The sequence below is a fragment of the Oncorhynchus mykiss genome, chromosome 31, assembly GCF_013265735.2.
Source record: "Oncorhynchus mykiss isolate Arlee chromosome 31, USDA_OmykA_1.1, whole genome shotgun sequence".
Classification (NCBI taxonomy): Eukaryota; Metazoa; Chordata; class Actinopteri; order Salmoniformes; family Salmonidae; genus Oncorhynchus; species Oncorhynchus mykiss.
In genome coordinates, this window is record NC_050571.1 from 18,916,063 (window position 1) to 18,936,687 (window position 20,625).

Consider the following 20,625-nt stretch of genomic DNA (forward strand, 5'->3'; position numbering starts at 1 on the left):
TGAGTTGGTACATATTTATTAATCTGTGGTCTGTTGTACACCTAATCACAATTTTCACATACACACTTTGTTGTAGCTAATGGCTTAGCTTCAAAAGCACAGTCTGCATTTACAATGAATTAATTGTAGTACTGGTGTTGGCTACAAATGTTACTGTTCAATTCATATTTTGCATTTCAACCTCTAGTGTGGCCATTCAGAATGGTATTGACGTCAGAGGTTTGGCTCAACCTGTAGATTAAGTCCTGGATTCTGTATTAGACTTCACCTCACTCGCTGACTTCAGTTGAGACCTCCAGCTCGGACAGAATAGTCCTACATGGGAAAGGGAACAAGTACATAAGACATCTGGTGCCAAAAAGAGTTGATAACACATAAAAAATAGACTACGTAGTCATACTTCTGTTCTTCAGAGAGCTCAAACGCCTGCAGTACCCTCTCAGCCAGTTTGGGGGTGCTGGGGAGACAGAAGCTAGCTGAGATCTGTACCAGCTCCATGGCGTGCTGAGGGTCGTTGCTGCTCTTGATGCTGGCCAGGAACTCCTCCATCAGCTCCTCACTACAAGAGTACAGTTAATAGATGGGTCAGAACTAGGGTGCCTAAATAGTATTCACTTAATGTAAACACTGTAAAATAGACTTACGATGGAACTCTGTTTTTGGTCTTGAAGAGCTTCAACATATCCCTAGATTTAAAAGAAGGATTAAAATACTGAATGTTTCATGTCAATTGGCTCCAACTTAAGTACCCTGTGGCTTTGTATCCAGGTCTACTCACCATGCCTGCTGCTTCTTCTGGGCTGCCAGTAGGACAGAGGTGATGTTGGTCATGGCAGTGGCTGTCCACTCCAGAGCCATCCTGGCTCCTTGCCCCTGCTCATACAGGCTCTTAACATCCAGTGCACACACTGCAAAGGACTCCTGGATCTGCATGAAAGCCAATAGATCAGTCAGAATGTAGAATAGATTACTATTTACAGTAAATGGTAGTTTATTTTTTAGCTAGGTGTCTGTCTCCATGCCTCACCTCAGGGCTGTGCTTGTCCCTGGCCATGAGTGACAGCAGCTCATCCACTAAATCGGACTTGTTGTCATGCCCCATCCGTCGGATGTCTGGAGTGGGGGGGAAACCAAAGCAGAGGTTGATTCCAAACTGCTTATGTCAGACAATCCACATGTTGGTTATTGTTCATTCCTCTACTATAAACATGTTTCCATCCACAGTATTTGAGTGAAGTCATATCGTATATTTTTAATCACGACAGCAACAAGTTTCGGCGTAATTTAATGAATGCAGACAATTGTGTTCTTTCTCAGTTCAAATTAATTATGCAAGAAATGCCAGTGGAAACAGCTTTGTGCAAATATTGATAGAATAACATATCTAAGTAAATTTGGAGGCACACGATGACATTGTGTGGTCCTCCCACTACGACTCGGGAAACCATGCAGTTTATTAGGCTACAGATGAAGTAAATTATGAACTTCACAGGGTGGTGAAAGTGCAGTGTGATCTTGATGCTACTTTCCAAAAAAATAGAGGGTCCTATTCTGGTGACATGATGCTTGACTGCCATTTGATAAATGTAAATAATCTCATGTAGACCAGCCTACCCGCACTATCAACGAGCCGTTGGGTAGAGCGCAGTTGCCTAGATCAGAGTAAGCACATTTGCTATGTAACGCAACAGTGGTGACAAAAGTATCGGTAGAGTTGATCATGCGATTGAAACACGTTGAACTTTTATTCGGTACATAAAAATGTATATTTTGTTTGCTCTACGTTATCACAAACTGATTTTTAGTCCTTTTGGTGGAAACATACCACTGGTGGGAAAATGTTCTTTATGCAGATTCTAGAATATTTGCATGAAAATCTGTTACCAATTGAATGGAAACCTAGTTAATGAATCAGGCAGTACATTTACTTCCAACCCACCTTTCCATATCTGTGGGATCATGTCCAATCTGTTATCAGTGTCCAGTGCCTGGAGCAGATCTCTCATTCCTTGTGGATTGGGGTAATAGAGCTATGGACCAAAAAAGTTCAGAACATTAGTCTTAGAATGCATGTGAGAGTATGAATAAAATGTACATGTCAATGTTGCCATGTCAGTGCTTACAGAAGGAATCAGTTCTTTGTACCACTTCAGCACCACATCTATGTGTTCCATCATGCAGAGCAGGTTGAACATTCTGCCACTGAACAAACAACAAGAGGTCAGAGGTGACAGTGTATTGGCGTAAAACCACCAGAAATAAGGTGAAGAAATGCTACTCTCCGATGTGGATTTGCAAGCCTTTTTTTAGGTTTACTCACTAATAGATACTCTGTTGGAAGGAATCTCCCAGCATCCTCCAGTTCTCTCCCACTCTGAGCAGGTCATGCACCTTGTACGCTGCCTCAATGTCCTTGGTATCCAGACACTGGGAACAGAGACATCAGGTCTTAAACAGTCACCACAAACATACTGAAATATTCAAAAACATATATAGATGTATTCTAGACTACTTACAATTCTCATGGCACTGGAGAAAAAGTTTACTGGGAGGGAAAATAAAGTCAAAGCTACATTCAAAATGGCATGAATCACTTGGTCAATTAAGTTATTGATATATGGACCTCTACTATCAGCCTTTAAGATAGAAATGCTACAGGCATACCATCATCTGGATCCTGAGCAACGAATGTCCTTCCTGCCACCTCAGTCATCACTTCCTGTAGGATATCAGTCTGCCCTTGGGAAGGAGACGCTAGACAGGACAGAGAGAAAAAGATAGTAACAGAAACATGGAACCACTCTCCCCCTAACATACCACCTCAAACCAATCAAGAAACTGTTTAATAGAAATCAAGACAAAATATCTACAGTACCTACTCATTCAAGGATTTTCTTTATACTAGTTCTACATTCTAGAATAATAGTGAAGACATAAAAACTATGAAATAACACATATGGAATCATGTGTTAAACAAATCAAAATATATTTTATATGAGATTATTCAAAGTAGCCACCCCTTGCCATGATGACAGCTTGGCATTCTCTCAACCAGCTTCATGAGGTAGTCACCGGGAATGCATTTCAATTAACAGGTGTGCCTTGTTAAAAGTTAATTTGAGTAATTTCTTTCCTTCTTAATGCATTTGAGCCAATCAGTTGTGTTGTGACAAGGTAGGGGTGGTATACAGAAGATAGCCCTACTTGGTAAAATATCAAGTCCATATTATGGCAAGAACAGCTCAAATAAGCAAAGAGAAACAACAGTCAATCAATACGGACATTTCAAGAACTTTGAAAGTTTCTTCAAGTGCAGAGGATAAGTTAATTATTTATTTATTTATTTTATTTTACCTTTATTTAACCAGGTAGGCAAGTTGAGAACAAGTTCTCATTTACAATTGCGACCTGGCCAAGATAAAGCAAAGCAGTTCGACAGATACAACAACACAGAGTTACACATGGAGTAAAACAAACATACAGTCAATAATAAAGTATAAACAAGTCTATTAGAGTTTCCAGCCTCAGAAATTGCCAATTAACTGCACCTCTGATTGCAGCCCAAATAAATGCTTCACAGAGTTCAAGTAACAGACCCATCAACATCAACTGTTCAGGGGAGACTGTGTGAATCAGGCCTACATGGTCGAATTGCTGCAAAGAAACCACTACTGAAGGACACCTGTAAGAAGAGACTTGCTTGGGCAAAAAAGCATGAGCAATGGACATAAGACTGGTGGAAATCTATAATGTGGTCTGATGAATCCAAATCTGAGATTTTTGGTTCCAACCGCTGTGTCTTTGTGAGACGCAGAGTAGGTGATCGAATGATCTCTGCATGTGTGGTTCCCACCGTGAAGCATTGAGGAAGTGGTGTGATGGTGCTTTGCTGGTGACACGGTCTGTGATTTATTCAGAATTCAAGGCACATTTAACCAGCATAGCTACCCCAGTATTCTGCAGCGATACACCATCCCATCGGGTTTGCACTTAGTGGGACTATCATTTGTTTTTCAACAGGATAATGACTCAAAACACACCTCCAAGCTGTGTAAGGGCTATATGACCAAGAAGGAGACTGATGGAGTGCTGCATCCGATGACCCGGCCTCCACAATCACCTGACCACAACCCAATTGAGATGGTTAGGGATGAGTTGGATCACAGAGAGAAGGAAAAGCAACCAACCAAGTGCTCAGCATATGTGGGAACTCCTTCAAGACTGTTGGAAAAGCATTCCTCATGAAGCTGGTTGAGAGAATGCCAAAAGTGTGCAAAGCTGTCATCAAGGCAAAGGGTGGCTACTTTGAAGAATCTAAAATATGTTTTGATTCGTTTAATACTTTTGTGGTTACCACATGATTCCATATGTGTTATTTCATAGTTGTGATGTCTTCACTATTATTCTACAATGTAGAAAATAGTAAAAATAAAGAAAAACCCTTGAATGAATAGGTGTCCAAACTTTTGACTGGTACTGTAGGTATTCACCTGCTTTGTAGAAAATGCCCAGAACATGGTCAAAAGAAGCCAAACTGGGTGCTAAAAGAAAATAAATCATATGTTAGGACACTGCTATAAGTCACATATACTGACATTCATTTCCTTCGGGAGTGTTACTGGTCAGTGATGCATTTTCATACTCACCAATACCCATAGCCTTCATCTCACTGAGCGTGTGCAGAGACTGAGCCCTGGCTAAGGAGCCACAGCGACGAAGGGCCTTCAGCAAAGCATTAAACGTCAGCAGATTGGGCTTCACCTTCTGCTCATTCATCTGATTTAGTAAGTCCTAAGAACCCAGGAAGGAGAAGAAGAAAAAAAAAAGAGAAAGATATGGGATTGACATAAAAACAGGGCAGTCCTTAGACAACAGGAAAAGGTTCAAAAGTGTAAGTTGCTTCCTATACACTTACAACAATCAGGTCCCATTTCTCAGTGTACCTCTCCCGGACTTCTGGTGCCGCAGAGATCAGAGCATTGAAGGTGTGGACATCCGCTGGAGGTGGTAATGACAAGAAATGTACCAATTCACATGCCAAGTATTATCACCAGTAATCAGAATTGTAAATGCCATCCATCATGGCAGACAAAGAGAGTGTTTCTCTCTCTCTCGTTGAATAATGAGTGTAGGAAGATAAATTCAGTTGTTCGCATGGACAATAAAAAGTTGTATTGTTTGGCATGTTGTCTTTGTAAATATACTTACCAGTCAGTCTGTTGTTCAGCATGTCTGTGTATGTATTGAATGCCTTCACATGAGCTCCATACTGGGGATTTAATGCACACATGTAATCAGAAACACCTTAGAAACAAACCGACTGTACAGAAAACATTGTCCAATTCAACATCTGACGCACCTTCACCATGCCTCTGATCAAAGCAGAGTATGCTCGTGTGTCACGTTCTGGAAGAAGGTTAAAGATCCTCTCTGCATTGTTGTTCTCCCTGCATGACGGGGTGATACGTTTATAGGATAGTGCATGTCAATAAAGGCATTACTTGCAACGTTTTCTCTCTAAACGTAACTCAAACAACTCACCTCCAAACTATCCTCACTAAGTCGGAGGCTCTCCGCAGCCTCCCTTTCCTCCTCCTGCCCTCCTCCTGCACCTCCTGGGCCTGAGAGAAAAACAACAGAGGTCCAGAGGTAAACAACACTGAGCTGTGACAGAAGAACTAGCTATAAAGTATAAACAACGGTGCCTCCCGAGTGGCACAGTGGTCTAAGGCTATGCCACTAGAGATTCTGGGTTCGAGTCCAGGCTCTGTCGCACCCGGCTGCGACCGGGAGACCAATGGGGCGGTGCACGATTGGCCCAGCGTCATCCGGGTTAGGCCAGCAGGGATGTCCTTGTCCCATCCAGCACTAGCAACTCCTGTGGTAAACCGGGCGCAGTGCATACTGACACGGTCGCCAGGTTTTTACTCCGACACATTGGTGCGGCTGGCTTCCGGGTTAAGTGGGCATTGTTTCAAGAAGCAGTGCAGCTTGGTTGGGTTTTGTTTCGGAGGATGCACGGCTCTCGACCTTCGCCTCTGCCGAGTCCGTACGGGAGTTGCAGCGACGAGACAAGACTAACTACCAATTGGATACCACAAAATTGTGGAGAAAAAGGGGCAAAAAAAAGAAAGTGTAAACAAGTAGAGGCCACATAAATAATATCCTACCACATCTTCTGCCTCTGGCTTGTCATCTTGCACAGGGTCACGATCTCCATAGAGACAAATAAGGTCCAGCAGGTCATTAGAAGCATCAGGAGACACAGTGGTGCCTGCATAGAGAGAACGGGCAGACACTTGCCAAACAAACATTTCTAATCGCAGTCTTATTGAACCCCCCCTAATACACCCCCGATGTCAATTGTACTCTATAAATAATATATGACAATTAATAGAAATATGGGTGACTTACCTGCCTGTAGCAGCTGATCGTACATGTCTACTGCAGCCTTCACCTTCCTCAGCATGATGCGCTCCAGCAGCGCTGCCTCACTCACTTCCTCAATACACAGCTCCATGGTCTCTGGCATTAAGCACTGTAGGACAGACACACAGCAGTCTCAATTACCTATCTATCATCGTGCAGATTTCCTAATTCAAAATAACACACTAGAACCAAACTTACTGGAATATGTGGTTCAGCAAAGTCTTTCTGGAAGAACTTCGGGTTTTTATTGACAATATGGTTAGCTGCCATTCTGCCAGACTCCTGGGAGAGGGAGTATAATTTCTGTAGAGGACAAAAAAATAGAAGACAAAAAAAACATCAGTGCAAACTGGCTAAAAAGAAGCAGCACAGTTCCAAAAAACTCCTGTCCATTACTTACAAACTCTGCAGACGTCCTTGGAGTAAGATAAGGATCATCCTGGAACATGTAATGTGGTGCAGTGGGGTCCTGAAAATGATGATTGTGCATTGTTTAGGCTATCAAGGCCTACTACTACTTCTGTCAAAATATACATGGAAATGCAATGCAGACTTCTTACCCTGTTGACGGTGGATGCAAGAGCCTGCAGCACAGCCCATTTGCTCCTGTCAGAGCAAGAATGGTTATTATTCGTTACAATATCAAATTGGTAACTCGATCTTGAGTGATTTCAAATAAATTGAATACAACATACCACGTTTTCTTTTTGGGAATGACAATTACCTCTGCAGACTCTGTAATATATTTAGAAAAATAATAATTCTACAATTAACACCATCTATGAAGTACATTATCCTGGTCTGGCTCTTTGTGCTTGAGATACTTCTACTGGGTACCATTCATTGGATTTAAATGTACCTCTTTCAGTTGATGCATTTTGTTGACAAACGACTACACTCCATCCAAAGTTCCTGAAATGAATGATGCATTAATCAATAAATATAAACACATTTAGAATTAGGTTCATGGAAATAGTTCGATTGTGCATTGACAGCAAGCTAGCAGTTACTTATGTGACCTCATGTCAGTGACAAAGCAAATTATAATGATCTGCCTTGTCAGTCACCGGAACAAACACACAACTAATACATTAACAGCTGTCACTGCAATGCCAGCGTAAAGTAAAACTTACCTCCGAAAACAGAATTGTTCAAAATTACTTAGAAGAAAGCGACCATTCTTGTAAATGTAATGCCCTACGTGTTTACCGGGGGCCGCCATTTTGGAAACAACCCCGGAGGCTCATGGTAAGGAATTACGATTTAAGTGTTCATAGGGGGGGAGCTGCAGTAACACCCACCAACGGATAGTATTATGTGATTGATTAGGTAGCTTTGGTTATGGTGAATGACACAATATTTTGTAATTACTCATATCAATTAACCGGTTATGTATTCACATTTTCAGTTGAATGAGAATACGTGCTTTCTTTTCACTCCTATCTCTTAATGGTACCGTCCATGAAGAGGAATGTCCCACGTGTTGGAGAATTGTAACTTCGTAGCGCATGTGGATTTTACACAGTTCAAGTAAGAAACGCATACATTCATAGAAACAATTTACTTGGAATTTCTAAAGTATGCTTTTGGGGAAAGAAGTACCATGGAGGCGGCTGGAGGGAATGACATTTGGAATGTACACTGCAGAAGAAATAAGGTAAGAATACAAGTTGTTATGAGTGCATATGCTCTGAAGCCATAATAACATGCCCCTGCATGACTTTTGCGTTTGGATTGGAGTGTGTTGGACTAGCTAACTGTAGTTAATAACTGGTTAGTGTTCACTGTTCTTGGACTGTCCGTGTGTGGTACTGCTACTATGGATATTATGCTATTAGTTAACTGATAAAATAATGCATTCAGTCATTGTAGCGTTATCGTGTCATGTTCCCATTTCTCCACAGAAAGTTGAGTGTCAAGAACATAACCAACTTCAGATTCCTGGATAATGTTGGTAATGTTGCCCCCAATGGCCTCTATGACCTGTCATTGGGCCCAGCTGATTCCAAAGAGGTGTGCTCCACCTGTATGCAAGACTTCAACAACTGCCCTGGGCACCTTGGGCACATCGAGCTACCCTTACCCGTATACAACCCACTCTTCTTTGATGTAAGTGAACAACATTGAACACGCTTATCCCAGTAGTTATTACAAGTACATGGCCTGTTTCCAGATAAACTGCTACACGATCCAAAACACAGTCGATAGGCTACAAGTTACAGTGTGGTAGTCTTCTTTTAAAGTAATACCCTCTCTCACTTCTACTCTGGCACCAGAAACTGTACCTGCTGATCCGGGGGTCATGTCTGAACTGCCACATGCTGTCCTGCCCCAGAGCAGCGATCCATCTCCTGCTGAACCAGCTGAAGCTGCTGGATGTGGGTGCTCTACAGGAGGTCTATGAGCTGGAGCATGTGCTGAACCAGGTGAGCATCACACAGACAGGAGTGGTAATATTCAAAAATAATCTCTGAAATCACACTCCTGTTTCTGGTAATGTATGCATGTCTTTTGATTTCATAGTGTTTGATTCATAAAATTCATCCAAGTCCTGAGTTTTAATCACTCACACAACTGGTTTTGACCCTATCTCTGTTGCAGTTCCTGGAAGGCAATGCCCAAGCTTCTGGGGTTGAGATCCAGGTGGTGTTAGAGGACTACTGTGCTCATGTCAACAAACGGAAGACAGGCGACGATCACAGCTCACCAGTAAGAGCTGATTGTGAATGTGTCATAGAAACTGAACATCACAATTCAGGCCAATGTGATGAAATGTAATGTTTTGTGTTCTCAGATCAAGCATATCTGTGAGAAGAAGAACAAGCTTATAACACTCTTCTGGAGGGTCCAAATGAACTCCAGGAAATGCCCTCACTGCAAGTAAGTATGGACTATTCTGGCCAATTACCATTTATTTCATAGCAATTCTGTCCCCTGTGTGAAGCTTCACACTGATTTTTACTATTCCCAAATAGGAGTGGCCGATCACAAGTGCGCAGGGAGCACAACAGCAAACTGATTGTCACCTTGCCTGCGGCTATGTATAAAGATGGTGCCATCAAGGGACCCGATGAAGGTAATGCATACCATTCAGTCTTCTGCTTCAAGATTGGTAATATGGTAGAGGACTAAAAGATGTTGACATTTCTGCAACTCTGTTGTCCTGAATTGGAAAGTTTGAATGAGTGCCCTTGGTCTCTTCTCCTTTTTCAGAAGATGGGATGGCTGGAAAACGTGGATACTTGACCCCTAGCACGGCACGGGATCACATCGCCAAACTTTGGGATAAAGAAGGTTTCTTCCTGAAGTGCTTGTTCTCTGGACTGGAGGAGTTGGAGAGCTCACCCAGTGGCTTTTACCCTGATCTTTTCTTCCTGGAGCTTATGGTGGTCCCTCCATGCCGGTGAGGAATCTCTCAGAGAACAGCCTTACAATTTGTGGGTTTGTTTTGAATGTAGTTGTTTGCTTCTGTTAGTTATGGTGTCTGGAATTGCATCACAAAAACCTCCTAGTTGTGAAGCTTTCCAGTAACTTATGAGAGTAACCCTCTTGTCTTCCCCAGGTATCGGCCCATTAACCGTCTGGGAGACCAGATGTTCACTAACGGCCAGACGGTTAACATGCAGGCAGTGATGAAGGACAGTGGCGTTATCCAGAAGCTCCTAGCACTTCTAGCTGGAGAGAAGCTGAAGGAAAAGGAGTTGCAGCTGGAGGAGGTATGTGAACTGATGGAGTGGGGTCGCATTTGCTCTTTAAACATTATTTTGAGGGAATGAAAAGGTCAAAGGTGACACACTTGATTTTCCATGTATGTCTATAAATTAACCTTTTATTAGTTCATCTCGTACTGTATTTTGATTTGATTCTCTTTTACCTCACTAAGTCTTAAGAAATGTAAAAAACATACAGAACATTTGGGAAAAACAACAAAAGCAAAGTCAAATCAAATTTTTATTTGTCACATACACAAGGTTAGCATATGTTAATGCGAGTGTAGCGAAATGCTTGTGCTTCTAGTTCTGACAATGCAGTAATAACCAACAAGTAATCTAACCTAACAATTTCACAACAGCTACCTTATACACACGAGTGTAAAGGGATGAAGAATATGTACATAAAGACATGAATAAGTGATGGTACAGAACGGCATAGGCAAGATGCAGTAGATGGTATCGAGTACAGTATATACATATGAGATGAGTAATGTAGGTTATGTAAACATTATATTAAGTGGCATTGTTTAAAGTGGCTAGTGATACATGTATTACATAAAGATGGCAAGATGCAGTAGATGGTATAGAGTACAGTATATACATAAGAGATGAGTAATGTAGGGTATGTAAACATTATATTAAGTCAAGACACAAACACGGCTCCACATTCCTAGAAATATATATATGATATATATATATGGGTCTTTTGCATGAAATAAAGTTAACCAATTGTGTGCAAAGTGTTGCCATTCCTCTGTACTCTAAATTTTAAAGGTACAGGAAGCCGACCCCTCGCAGACAGACCAGGCCTTCCTGGCAGGGATCCCCGGTGCCACACTCACAGATAAACTCTATAACACCTGGATTCGGCTCCAGAGTCACGTCAATATAGTCTTTGACAGTGACATGGACAAACTGATGACGGAGAAGTACCCTGGCATTCGTCAGGTATGTTTTCCCATGGAAATCTCTTGCCACCTGCTCCATAAATGCAGCCTTTTAGCCAAAGGGAGTGAAAAATGTCAGTATACTTTCATCTTCCAACCCATACATTTTTTTTGTTCATGCTGTCCCTGTTTTCTCTTTCAGATCTTAGAGAAGAAGGATGGTTTGTTCAGGAAGCACATGATGGGTAAACGTGTGGACTATGCAGCACGTTCTGTTATTTGTCCTGACATGTACATTGGGACCAATGAGATTGGAGTACCCATGGTAAGAGTCATTGCCTTTGCCTGCATTCTGCATGTCCATTGATAGTTGGAGCGTTGTGTGAGCTCACATGATAAACTCCATCTGTTTTGCTACAGGTGTTTGCCACCAAGCTGACTTACCCCCAACCTGTGACGCCTTGGAATGTTAAGGAGCTGAGGCAGGCAGTTCTGAACGGGCCCAATGTTCACCCTGGGGCCTCCATGGTCATTAACGAGGACGGCTCACGCACCATCCTGAGCAGTACTAACCTCACCCAGAGAGAGGCCATCGCCAAGCAGCTCCTCACACCCTGCACCGGGCAGCACATGATGCCCATGAAGATAGTAAGGCCTATCTTTCTAACACCACTTACACCAGCCGTTTCCTCTCCCTATCTAATGGTTCCTTGATTCCTTATTAACCTTGATCCCTTAATTCATTTTTTATTGTAATCTCATATACTTTCCCACTAGTTATATCATCTTTAATGAAGCGACATGTTAATCTTGCATTTCATCTTTCTATTATATTTGCCATCTATTGAGCAATGTTCATATTCTCATAGGTGAATCGTCACATCAAGAATGGCGACGTCCTGCTCCTCAACCGGCAGCCAACACTGCATCGGCCGTCCATCCAGGCTCACTGCGCCCGCATCCTGCCAGGGGAGAAAGTGTTAAGGCTTCACTACGCTAACTGTAAGGCCTACAACGCTGACTTTGATGGAGATGAGATGAATGCCCATTTCCCTCAGAGTGAACTGGGCAGGGCTGAGGCCTACACACTCGTCAGCACTGACCAGCAGTACCTTGTGCCCAAGGTGAATGCTCATTGCTCAGCCTTACTAAATGTATCATTTTTTTTGCTAGATAAGCTATTGTTTTCTCACCCTCAACACCTACTGTTGCTATACAGCCTCACTGCCTTGTCTATGTCCCCCAGGATGGGAAGCCTCTGGCAGGTCTGATCCAGGATCACATGGTGTCAGGCACAAGGATGACCATCCGCGGCTGCTTCTTCTCCCGTGACCAGTACACTGAGCTGGTCTACCGAGGTCTGACCGACAAGGTCGGCAGAGTCAAGCTGCTGCCGCCCGCCATACTCAAACCATTCCCTCTCTGGACTGGGAAACAGGTGCAGAAGGACCTACCCATGGGTTGAGAGGTTTAGTAGGTCATAATTCATAATTGTACAGGTAATAACACAGGTGTCCTTTGTCGTTCAGGTGGTGTCTACACTACTGATGAACGTCATCCCAGGAAACCACATCCCTCTGAACCTGACAGGGAAGGCCAAGATCCCCAGTAAGGCATGGATCAAGGAGTCTCCACGCTGTGTTCCTGGCTACAAGCCTGAAACCATGTGTGACTCCCAGGTCAGACTGTTCACTAAAAGTACTACTCAACTTACCAATGTTGCACATGTACCCACCTTGATTTGATTTATTTTATTATTAGTGTCATAGTTTGTATTAGCTGTATGTTAAACCATGTTTTTGACTTTGTGCAATGCACAGCTAGTCCTAGACTTTGCCATTAACTGTGTCTGATCCTGCAGGTGATCTTCCGTCAGGGAGAGTTGCTGGTGGGGGTGTTGGACAAGGCCCACTATGGTAGCTCAGCATACGGCCTGGTCCACTGCTGCTACGAGCTATATGGAGGAGAGACCAGCGGTAAACTCCTCAGCTGCCTGGCTCGCCTCTTCACTGCCTACCTCCAGCTGTACCGGGGGTTCACTATGGGTAAGGCATGGGCTTCATCCCAACTTCAACCTTATTCCCTATATAGCCCACTACTTTTGACAAACGTAGTGCCCAATATAGGGAATAGGGTGCTATTCGGGACATACTAACAGGTGTTCTAGATCTATCTGAACAGACTCATGGATCCATCACAAGGCTCTCTCAAAATTGAAGAGTTATTTATTGAATGCATTTCAGGTGTGGAGGATATCTTGGTGAAACGAGGAGCCAACAGACAGAGAAAGCAGATCATAAAAGAGTCTGTCACGTGTGGGACTAAGGTAAAGATGCCAGTATCAATCAGTTGATCCACGTTCCAGGAACAAATAAACAAATTGAATGACCTGCATTAGTGTGGCAGTAACAGTTGTTTGCTCTGGTGTAACCCAGGCCTTGCAGGCAGCCTTTAACCTGCCTGACACCGTGGACGAGAGTGAGGCTAGGGGCCGCTGGCAGGACGCCCACCTCAACCCAGACCAGAGAGACTTCAACATGGTGGACCTCAAGTTTAAGGAGGTGGCCAATCAGGTCAACAACGACATCAACAAGGTGAGCTACATGGGAGTTTGCATTGTTTGGTTTGCTCATCCTTCAGTTTTGTGAAGAGGTTACCATCAGATGGTAGTCATCATCTGTTTGCGTGTGAATGTCAGGCTATCACTGTAAAGAAGAATATATTCCTTAGTGGTGGTCCTCTGTAGCACGGTTGGTAGAGCATGGTTCTTCCAATGCCAGGATAGTGGATTCGATTCCCTAGGCCACCCATACGTAAAAAATGTATGCACACATCATAAGTTGCTTTGGATTAAAGTTTCTGCATATATTTCTAATGGACTTTGATAGGAAAGTTGATAGGCGTTCCTGGTAGCAGAAAACACTGTTAACTGCTGTACGGTTTTGACTGATGCTATTTTCTCCTGTCAGGTGGTCATGCCCCTGGGTCTCCACTGCAGCTTCCCTGAGAACAACCTCCAGCTGATGGTGCAGTCTGGGGCTAAAGGCTCCACTGTCAATACCATGCAGGTACTCCTTTAAGGAACCAAGCAGACATCGAACCATTAAGACACACAACAGATATGCATTTTGTCTCTGTGTACCAATCGCAACTTGATGAGTACGTTTCTTTTGTTTTTTTAGATCTCCTGTCTGCTGGGTCAGATTGAGCTGGAGGGTCGACGTCCTCCCCTGATGCCTTCTGGGAAATCTCTGCCATGCTTCCAGCCGTACGAAAGTTCGCCCCGCTCTGGAGGTTTTGTGTCTGGCAGGTTCCTGACAGGAATCAAGCCCCCGGTATGTGACTTCTCTCTGCCCCAAGTTGTGTGTTTTATTGTTCCACTTCATAATTGAAGGTTTCTGAATGTTCATGATTCATTGTTGCAGGAGTTTTTCTTCCATTGCATGGCTGGCCGGGAGGGTCTGGTAGATACAGCTGTTAAGACCAGTCGATCAGGGTACCTTCAGAGGTGAGCTGGCATTACAGAAGTCTGAATGTTTTTACAGAAGTGTTAATGTCTACGTCCCAAATGGCACCCTATTCCCTATATAGTACACAGCTTTCGACCAGAGTCCTGTGGGATTCACACAATATTTACATTTCCCCCTTTCTGAACGGACTCATTGTGGTTCCAGATGTGTGATCAAACACCTGGAGGGCCTGGTGGTTCAGTATGACCTGACTGTGAGGGACAGTGATGGCAGCGTGGTCCAGTTTCTCTATGGAGAGGATGGCCTGGACGTCCCCAAGACACAGTTCCTCCAGCCAAGGCAGTTTCCCTTCATACAGGACAACTATGAGGTAGGATTTGGCACTGCTCTAGTCAACTGATCCTGTTTGAGACTGAAAGCACGTCTTTATTTCAAGACCGCGCATGACAAACATTGCATCCATTATTTTTTTTAAAGATGACTTTTTGCAGCACCCATTTAGAATTTCCCATTACTCACAGGTTATCAGAAAGTCCAAGTGCTTGGATGAGGTCCTGGCCAAACTGGACCCTCAGGCTGCCACCAACCATTTCAAAGCCATCAGGAAGTGGAAAGCCAAGAGGGAGCATCTTTCTCCCAGGGAGGGGGCCTTCCTGCTCTTCTCCCAGAAGAAACTGAAGAAGGCAGAGCGCCAGGCTCTAGAGAACCTGGCCAATGGCAGGGATACTGCCACTCTGAAGGTAATGTGTTGTCCCACTGCTGCAACCCCGCAATGTTATCAGATGAAATATCCCTCTACAACTATATACCCGTTGTTTGGGATGTATTATTTGTCGTTCTACTTTTTCAATGAATCATATCAAACTCTGTGGTAGTTTGCTGTTTTGTTAAACATTCTAATATGTTACCTTCCCATGTTTCTTAGTTGGTGGATAGATGGAGTTCTCTAGACCAGGACAGCAGATCTAAGTACCTGAAGAAGACTTCACACTGTCCTGAGCCCTGCCTGAGCCTGTTCAGGCCTGACATCTCATTTGGGTCAGTGTCAGAGACGTTTGAAAGCATTGTGGAGTCTTATCTAAAGGACATCCAAGTCAAGCAGTTACCTGAGGGAAGCTCGAAGAACCTTGATGCACAAAGGTGAGATTTCAATCCAGATCGTCTATATTGCATATAGTATTTACCTAAATGGACATTTACGTAAATTGACATTTTAGAGGGGCGGCAGGTAGCCTGGTGGTTAGAGAGTTGGGCCAGTAACCGAAAGGTTGCTAGATCGAATCCCTGAGCTGACAAGGTAAAAATTTGTCGTCCTGCTCCTGAACAAGGCAGTTAACCCACTGTTCTTAGGCCATCACTGTAAATAAGAATTCGTTTTTAACTGACTTGCCAAGTTAAATAAAGGTAAAATAAAGAATAATATGTCTTCTAAAAATGACAAACTTTAGGTGTAGAAACTAAGATTGGGCTGTTGTACATCATTTTAGAAGCCATTGTAGCTACTGTATTTTTTTACTGAGTGCTTAGGTTATGTCATGGTCTCCACTCTGTCTATGCAGACTAAAGCATCTGCTGCAGCTGAAGTGGCAGCGAGCCCTGTGTGACCCAGGGGAGGCGGTGGGTCTGCTGGCTGCTCAGAGCATAGGAGAGCCCTCCACCCAGATGACCCTCAACACCTTCCATTTTGCTGGCAGGGGGGAGATGAACGTTACCCTCGGTATCCCAAGGTACAGTATGGTCTCCACTGGAATATAACGGTGCAATGACTCTTTGCCAGAATAAAATGTACAAACTCTGGACATTAGTGGCTGAATATTTTCTCCGTCACCCACAGGCTTAGAGAAATATTGATGATTGCCAGTTCCAGCATCAAGACTCCGATGATGAGTATTCCTGTGTTAAACACTAAAAAAGCCATCAAGCGGGTGAAGACACTAAGGAAGAAGCTGACTCGCGTGTGTCTAGCTGAGGTTATTATATTGGCTCTATTTACTTACTGTTTATGAACCATTACATCCCAAAGTAATTCAATCGTTACTACCACAGAAATATAATAAATTTTTCTATGGTTATCACTCCATTCTTGTGTTTCAATGAATTGTGAGTGAGAGTCATTATTCTGTCCATTGTTGTTCAAAGGTGTTGCACAAAGTGGATGTCCTGGAGACACTCCGGGTGAAGAACAAACAACAGAAGGACCGCGTCTTCAAGATCATCTTCCGCTTTCTTTCCCCAGAGCGCTACCAGGAAGACAAGATGCTGACTCCCCATCAGATCCTCCACTACATGGAGAACAGGTGAGCTATTATAACCAGCGCTGGGCCCACACATTCTCTTGCCAACACAACCTGTGTGTGTGAGAATCAGATCACGGTTACTAGTCCGACAAATGTACTTCCGTGTTGTCGGTCTGAACCAATGTAAGGCATTCTTTGCTACCTTGTCTTTTTCAGATTCTTCCGCCTACTACTGGAGGCCATTAAGAAGCGCAATACCAAGCTGGCCTCTATCAACGCAGTGGAAACACGCAAGGCTACAGTACGAGATAATGACCAGGATGTAGGGGACTCCTCAGCTAGACAGGTGTGTTCAACAAGCATGGACTTTTCCCTATTCATCTGTTCCTTTCAGCCATAACTTTACATTTGGCTTTAAAGCCTGGACTTAATCATTACCAAAGTGACCATTGTTCTTAAATGTAGAATTATGCTACTTTTGTCCCAATTTTAATTTGTGTAAGTAATTTCTTTGTTGTAGGAGAGTGGAGAAGGGGATGGGGAGGAGGAGAGCATGATTGTGGACGACGTGGGGAATGAGGGAGACGCTGACGCCTCTGATGCGAAAAGGAGAGAGAATCAGGAGGAAGAAGTGGATTATGAGAGTGAGGAGGGAGAGGATGCTGAGGGAGAGGACCTGGTGGAAGAAAAAGAGGAGCCGGCAGAGGAGAACTCTGAAGAGGTGCCTGATGAGGTGCCCGGTGACCTGGCCACTGAAGAGCCTGGTGGTGCTGGGGCAAGGAAGAGGTCGAAGCAGAAAAGCACACACACACAGGACAGCATGAGGGTCAACACTGTGCTGGAAATTAGTTCCAGCATCGAGGACTATTCCTATGACAGCCAACAGGGTCTCTGGTGTGAGGTATGTACCCCCAGTCTGTGCCCTTCTGTCTGATTTTGGAATATTACTTTCTGGGTTTAAGATACTAAAATACTTATTTCAGCCAATGGTTGCCTCATTGATGGTCCGCATTGTTTCTCACGAAACCAAGTACTTGACTTGAATATAAATGTTTTGAATGTGGATTGAGTGGAGTTTTTGCATTTCTCTGTTTGTCAGGTTACGCTCATCCTGCCTGTCAGCAAGGTGCACTTTGACCTGACGTCGCTGGTGGTGGCCGTGGCCCAAAATGCAGTGGTGATGGAGACTAAGGGCATCACCAGATGTCTGCTCAGTGAGGTCACTAAGAAAGATGGCTCCAAGGAGCTGGAGCTCAAAACTGAGGGCATCAACATGCACGAGCTGTTTAACCACAGTGAAGTAAATCCACAAACTTTCACATGTATAGAGTACTTGTACAGTAAAAACATAATTTCTTAATGTGGGTATCTTTGTTTATACATTCTGTGCTATGCTGTTTTAATCTCAGATTCTTGATGTGAATCGGCTGTACTCCAATGAGGTCCACGCCATGGCAAACACGTACGGCATTGAGGTGGCCCTGAGAGTCATTGAGAAGGAAATTAAAGATGTCTTCGCTGTCTACGGTACAAACAGGCTCACAGCTAAAGAAGTTATCTACTCATTTCCCAACAACATGTTCTGGAGAGCTGTGTGATCTCCTCTCTGAGTCTCTCTGCTCTCCTTTCCTTTGCAGGTATTGAGGTGGACCCCAGGCATTTATCCTTGGTGGCAGACTACATGTGTTTTGAGGGCGTTTACAAACCTCTCAACCGCTTCGCCATTCAGTCCAACTCCTCTCCACTGCAACAGATGACCTTCGAGACGAGCTACAAGTTCCTGAAGCAGGCCACTATGTTGGGTAGGCATTATTACACAACACATCTGTAGGCTGTACACATAATACAACAGGAGACGTAATACATCATAAAATAAATAGAGCAATACATGGTCTGCCCCTCATCAGTTGTTGGTTTAACGAGGTGTCTGATCTTTGCTCTCTCAACAGGCTCCCATGATAAGTTGGTCTCTCCCTCAGCTTGCTTAGTGGTGGGTAAGGTTGTAAAAGGAGGGACTGGGATCTTTGATCTGAAGCAGCCATTGCAATAAATGTTGTTAAATGCATCAGGTACCCATAGCCTCCATATCTAGATATTTCAAAGGAAGGAAGTGAACGCACCAGTTCACTGCAAGTGCCATTGTTATGACAATGAGGAAAGGGACCGTTTTTTTATTTGTTGTATGTTGTCTTGTATTTGACTATTAAATATGTATTGAAGTTGTTATTGTATGGCCTCTTTATTTGAATACATTTGAATCACACGGTCTGTTTGGGTGTGGAGTCAAAATAGCTTTGGTTTCTAAGGCTAAAGGAAGACCAATGCATGCCATGTAGTATCCATACCAGAAGCAGCTGTTGATATTGGAACCTATTTGTATGAATTGTATTTATCACGCTGGTGGGCCAAATAAAGATAAAAGATTATTATTATTTTTTTAATATTTTTTTAACCAGGTAGGCAAGTTGAGAACAAGTTCTAATTTGCAACTGCGACATGGCCAAGATAAAGCATAGCAGTTTGACACAAAACAACAGAGTTACACATGAAATAAACAAAACATAGTCAATAATACAGTAGGGGAAAAAGTCTATATACAGTGAGTGCAAATTAGGTAAGATAAGGGAGAAGGCAATAAACAGGCCATGATGGTGAAGTAATTACACTATAGCAATTAAACAATGGAATGGTAGATGTGCAGAAGATGAATGTGCAAGTAGAGATACTTGGGTGTAAAGGAGCAAAATAAATAAATACAGTATGGGGATGAGGTTGTTGGATGGGCTGTTTACAGATTGTCTATGTACAGGTGAAGTGATCTGTGAGCTGCTCAGAAAGCTGGTGCTTAAAGCTAGTGAGGGAGATATGAGTCTCCAGCTTCTGTGATTTTTTGCAGTTCGTTCCAGTCATTGGCAGCAGAGAACTGGAAGGAAAGGCGGCTAAATTAGGCTTTGGGGGTGACCAGTGAGCTGAGATAAGGCTCGGCTTTACCTAGCAGAGCCAGTGGGTTTGGCGACGAGTATGAAGCAAGGGCCAGCCAACGAGAGCATACAGGTCGCAGTGGTGGGTAGTATATGGGGCTTTGGTGACAAAACGGATGGCACTGTGATAGACTGCAGCCATTTTGTTGAGTAGAGTGTTGGAGGCTATTTTATAAATGACATCGCCGAAGTCGAGGATCGGTAGGATGGTCAGTTTTACGAGGGTATGTTTGGCAGCATGAGGGAAGGATGCTTTGTTGTGAAATAGGAAGCCGATTCTAGATTTAATTTAGGATTGGAGATGCTTAATGTGAGTCTGGAAGGAGAGTTTACAGTCTAACCAGACACCTAGGTATTTGTAGATGTCCACATATTCTAAGTCGGAGCCGTCCAGAGTAGTGATGCTGGACGAGGGGGCAGTGGTTGGTTGAAGAGCATGCATTTAGTTTTTCTTGCATTTAAGTGCAGTTGGAGGCCACGGAAGGAGAGTTGTATGGCATTGAAGCTCGTCTGGAAGTTAGTTAACAGTGCCCAAAGAAGGGCCTGAAGTATACAGAATGGTGTCTTCTGCGTAGAGGTGGATCAGAGAATCACCAGCAGCAAGAGCGACATCATTGATGTATACAGAGAAGAGTCTGCCCGAGAATTGAACCCTGTGGCACCCCCATAGAGACTGCCAGAGGTCCGGACAACAGGCCCTCCGGTTTGACACACTGAACTCTATCTGAGAAGTAGTTGGTGAACCAAGCGAGGCAATCATTTGAGAAACCAAGGCTGTTGAATCTGCCAATAATGTGGTGATTAATGTCGATGAATACGGCTGCACACTAATGTCTCTTATCGATGGCGGTGATGATATCATTTAACATCTTGAGCGTGGCTGAGGTTGTTATTAAAATGTATTATTA

At 43.6% G+C, this 20,625-nt stretch overlaps 2 protein-coding genes across 3 annotated transcripts; one reads left to right on the forward strand and one right to left on the reverse strand.

The window, feature by feature from the left end:
- ptcd3 (pentatricopeptide repeat domain 3) lies at positions 1 to 7,714 on the reverse strand. Of its 2 annotated transcripts, XM_021583532.2 has the most exons (24): positions 7,563 to 7,714; positions 7,289 to 7,341; positions 7,125 to 7,164; positions 6,990 to 7,035; positions 6,830 to 6,898; positions 6,628 to 6,732; positions 6,415 to 6,538; positions 6,171 to 6,274; positions 5,542 to 5,621; positions 5,360 to 5,447; positions 5,209 to 5,269; positions 4,916 to 4,998; positions 4,647 to 4,791; positions 4,491 to 4,541; positions 2,665 to 2,754; positions 2,517 to 2,545; positions 2,321 to 2,427; positions 2,124 to 2,202; positions 1,940 to 2,030; positions 1,028 to 1,113; positions 779 to 927; positions 645 to 686; positions 401 to 559; positions 1 to 315 (listed from the first exon to the last, which is right to left on the reverse strand). In XM_021583532.2, exons 1-24 carry the CDS (start codon positions 7,649 to 7,651, stop codon positions 270 to 272), a joined length of 2,016 nt encoding a protein of 671 aa, XP_021439207.2. In that variant the 5' UTR covers positions 7,652 to 7,714; the 3' UTR covers positions 1 to 269. The 2 variants fall into 2 exon arrangements, with proteins under 2 accessions (XP_021439207.2, XP_036826167.1); XM_036970272.1 differs by lacking the exon at positions 4,491 to 4,541.
- A 12-nt stretch (positions 7,715 to 7,726) lies between these two features.
- Positions 7,727 to 18,962, forward strand: polr1a (RNA polymerase I subunit A). The gene is made up of 32 exons (XM_021583528.2): positions 7,727 to 8,086; positions 8,334 to 8,538; positions 8,706 to 8,855; positions 9,031 to 9,138; positions 9,224 to 9,309; positions 9,405 to 9,505; positions 9,643 to 9,832; positions 9,992 to 10,145; positions 10,917 to 11,090; positions 11,232 to 11,354; positions 11,450 to 11,677; positions 11,899 to 12,153; positions 12,276 to 12,467; positions 12,559 to 12,708; positions 12,891 to 13,074; positions 13,273 to 13,355; positions 13,465 to 13,623; positions 13,999 to 14,097; positions 14,212 to 14,364; positions 14,455 to 14,537; positions 14,704 to 14,869; positions 15,021 to 15,239; positions 15,425 to 15,639; positions 16,059 to 16,226; positions 16,334 to 16,469; positions 16,639 to 16,796; positions 16,953 to 17,082; positions 17,257 to 17,637; positions 17,836 to 18,036; positions 18,146 to 18,263; positions 18,374 to 18,538; positions 18,686 to 18,962. The coding sequence occupies exons 1-32, from the start codon at positions 8,010 to 8,012 to the stop codon at positions 18,784 to 18,786; spliced, it is 5,112 nt and encodes a 1,703-aa protein (XP_021439203.1). The 5' UTR covers positions 7,727 to 8,009; the 3' UTR covers positions 18,787 to 18,962.
- The last annotated feature ends 1,663 nt before the right edge of the window (positions 18,963 to 20,625 follow it).

Bases quoted from the DNA above. Each gene is read 5' to 3' on its own strand.
- ptcd3 (XM_021583532.2), bottom strand. From the start codon at position 7,651: ATGGCGGCCCCCGGTAAACACGTAGGGCATTACATTTACAAGAATGGT. The intron at 5,270-5,359 runs GTGCGTCAGATG...TTAAATCCCCAG, and splicing joins TGATCAGAGGCATGGTGAAG to TATGGAGCTCATGTGAAGGC. The intron at 4,999-5,208 runs GTAAGTATATTT...TACCACCTCCAG, and splicing joins GCTGAACAACAGACTGACTG to CGGATGTCCACACCTTCAAT.
- polr1a (XM_021583528.2), top strand. From the start codon at position 8,010: ATGCTTTTGGGGAAAGAAGTACCATGGAGGCGGCTGGAGGGAATGACA. The intron at 13,356-13,464 runs GTAAAGATGCCA...GGTGTAACCCAG, and splicing joins CTGTCACGTGTGGGACTAAG to GCCTTGCAGGCAGCCTTTAA. The intron at 16,227-16,333 runs GTACAGTATGGT...CGTCACCCACAG, and splicing joins GTTACCCTCGGTATCCCAAG to GCTTAGAGAAATATTGATGA.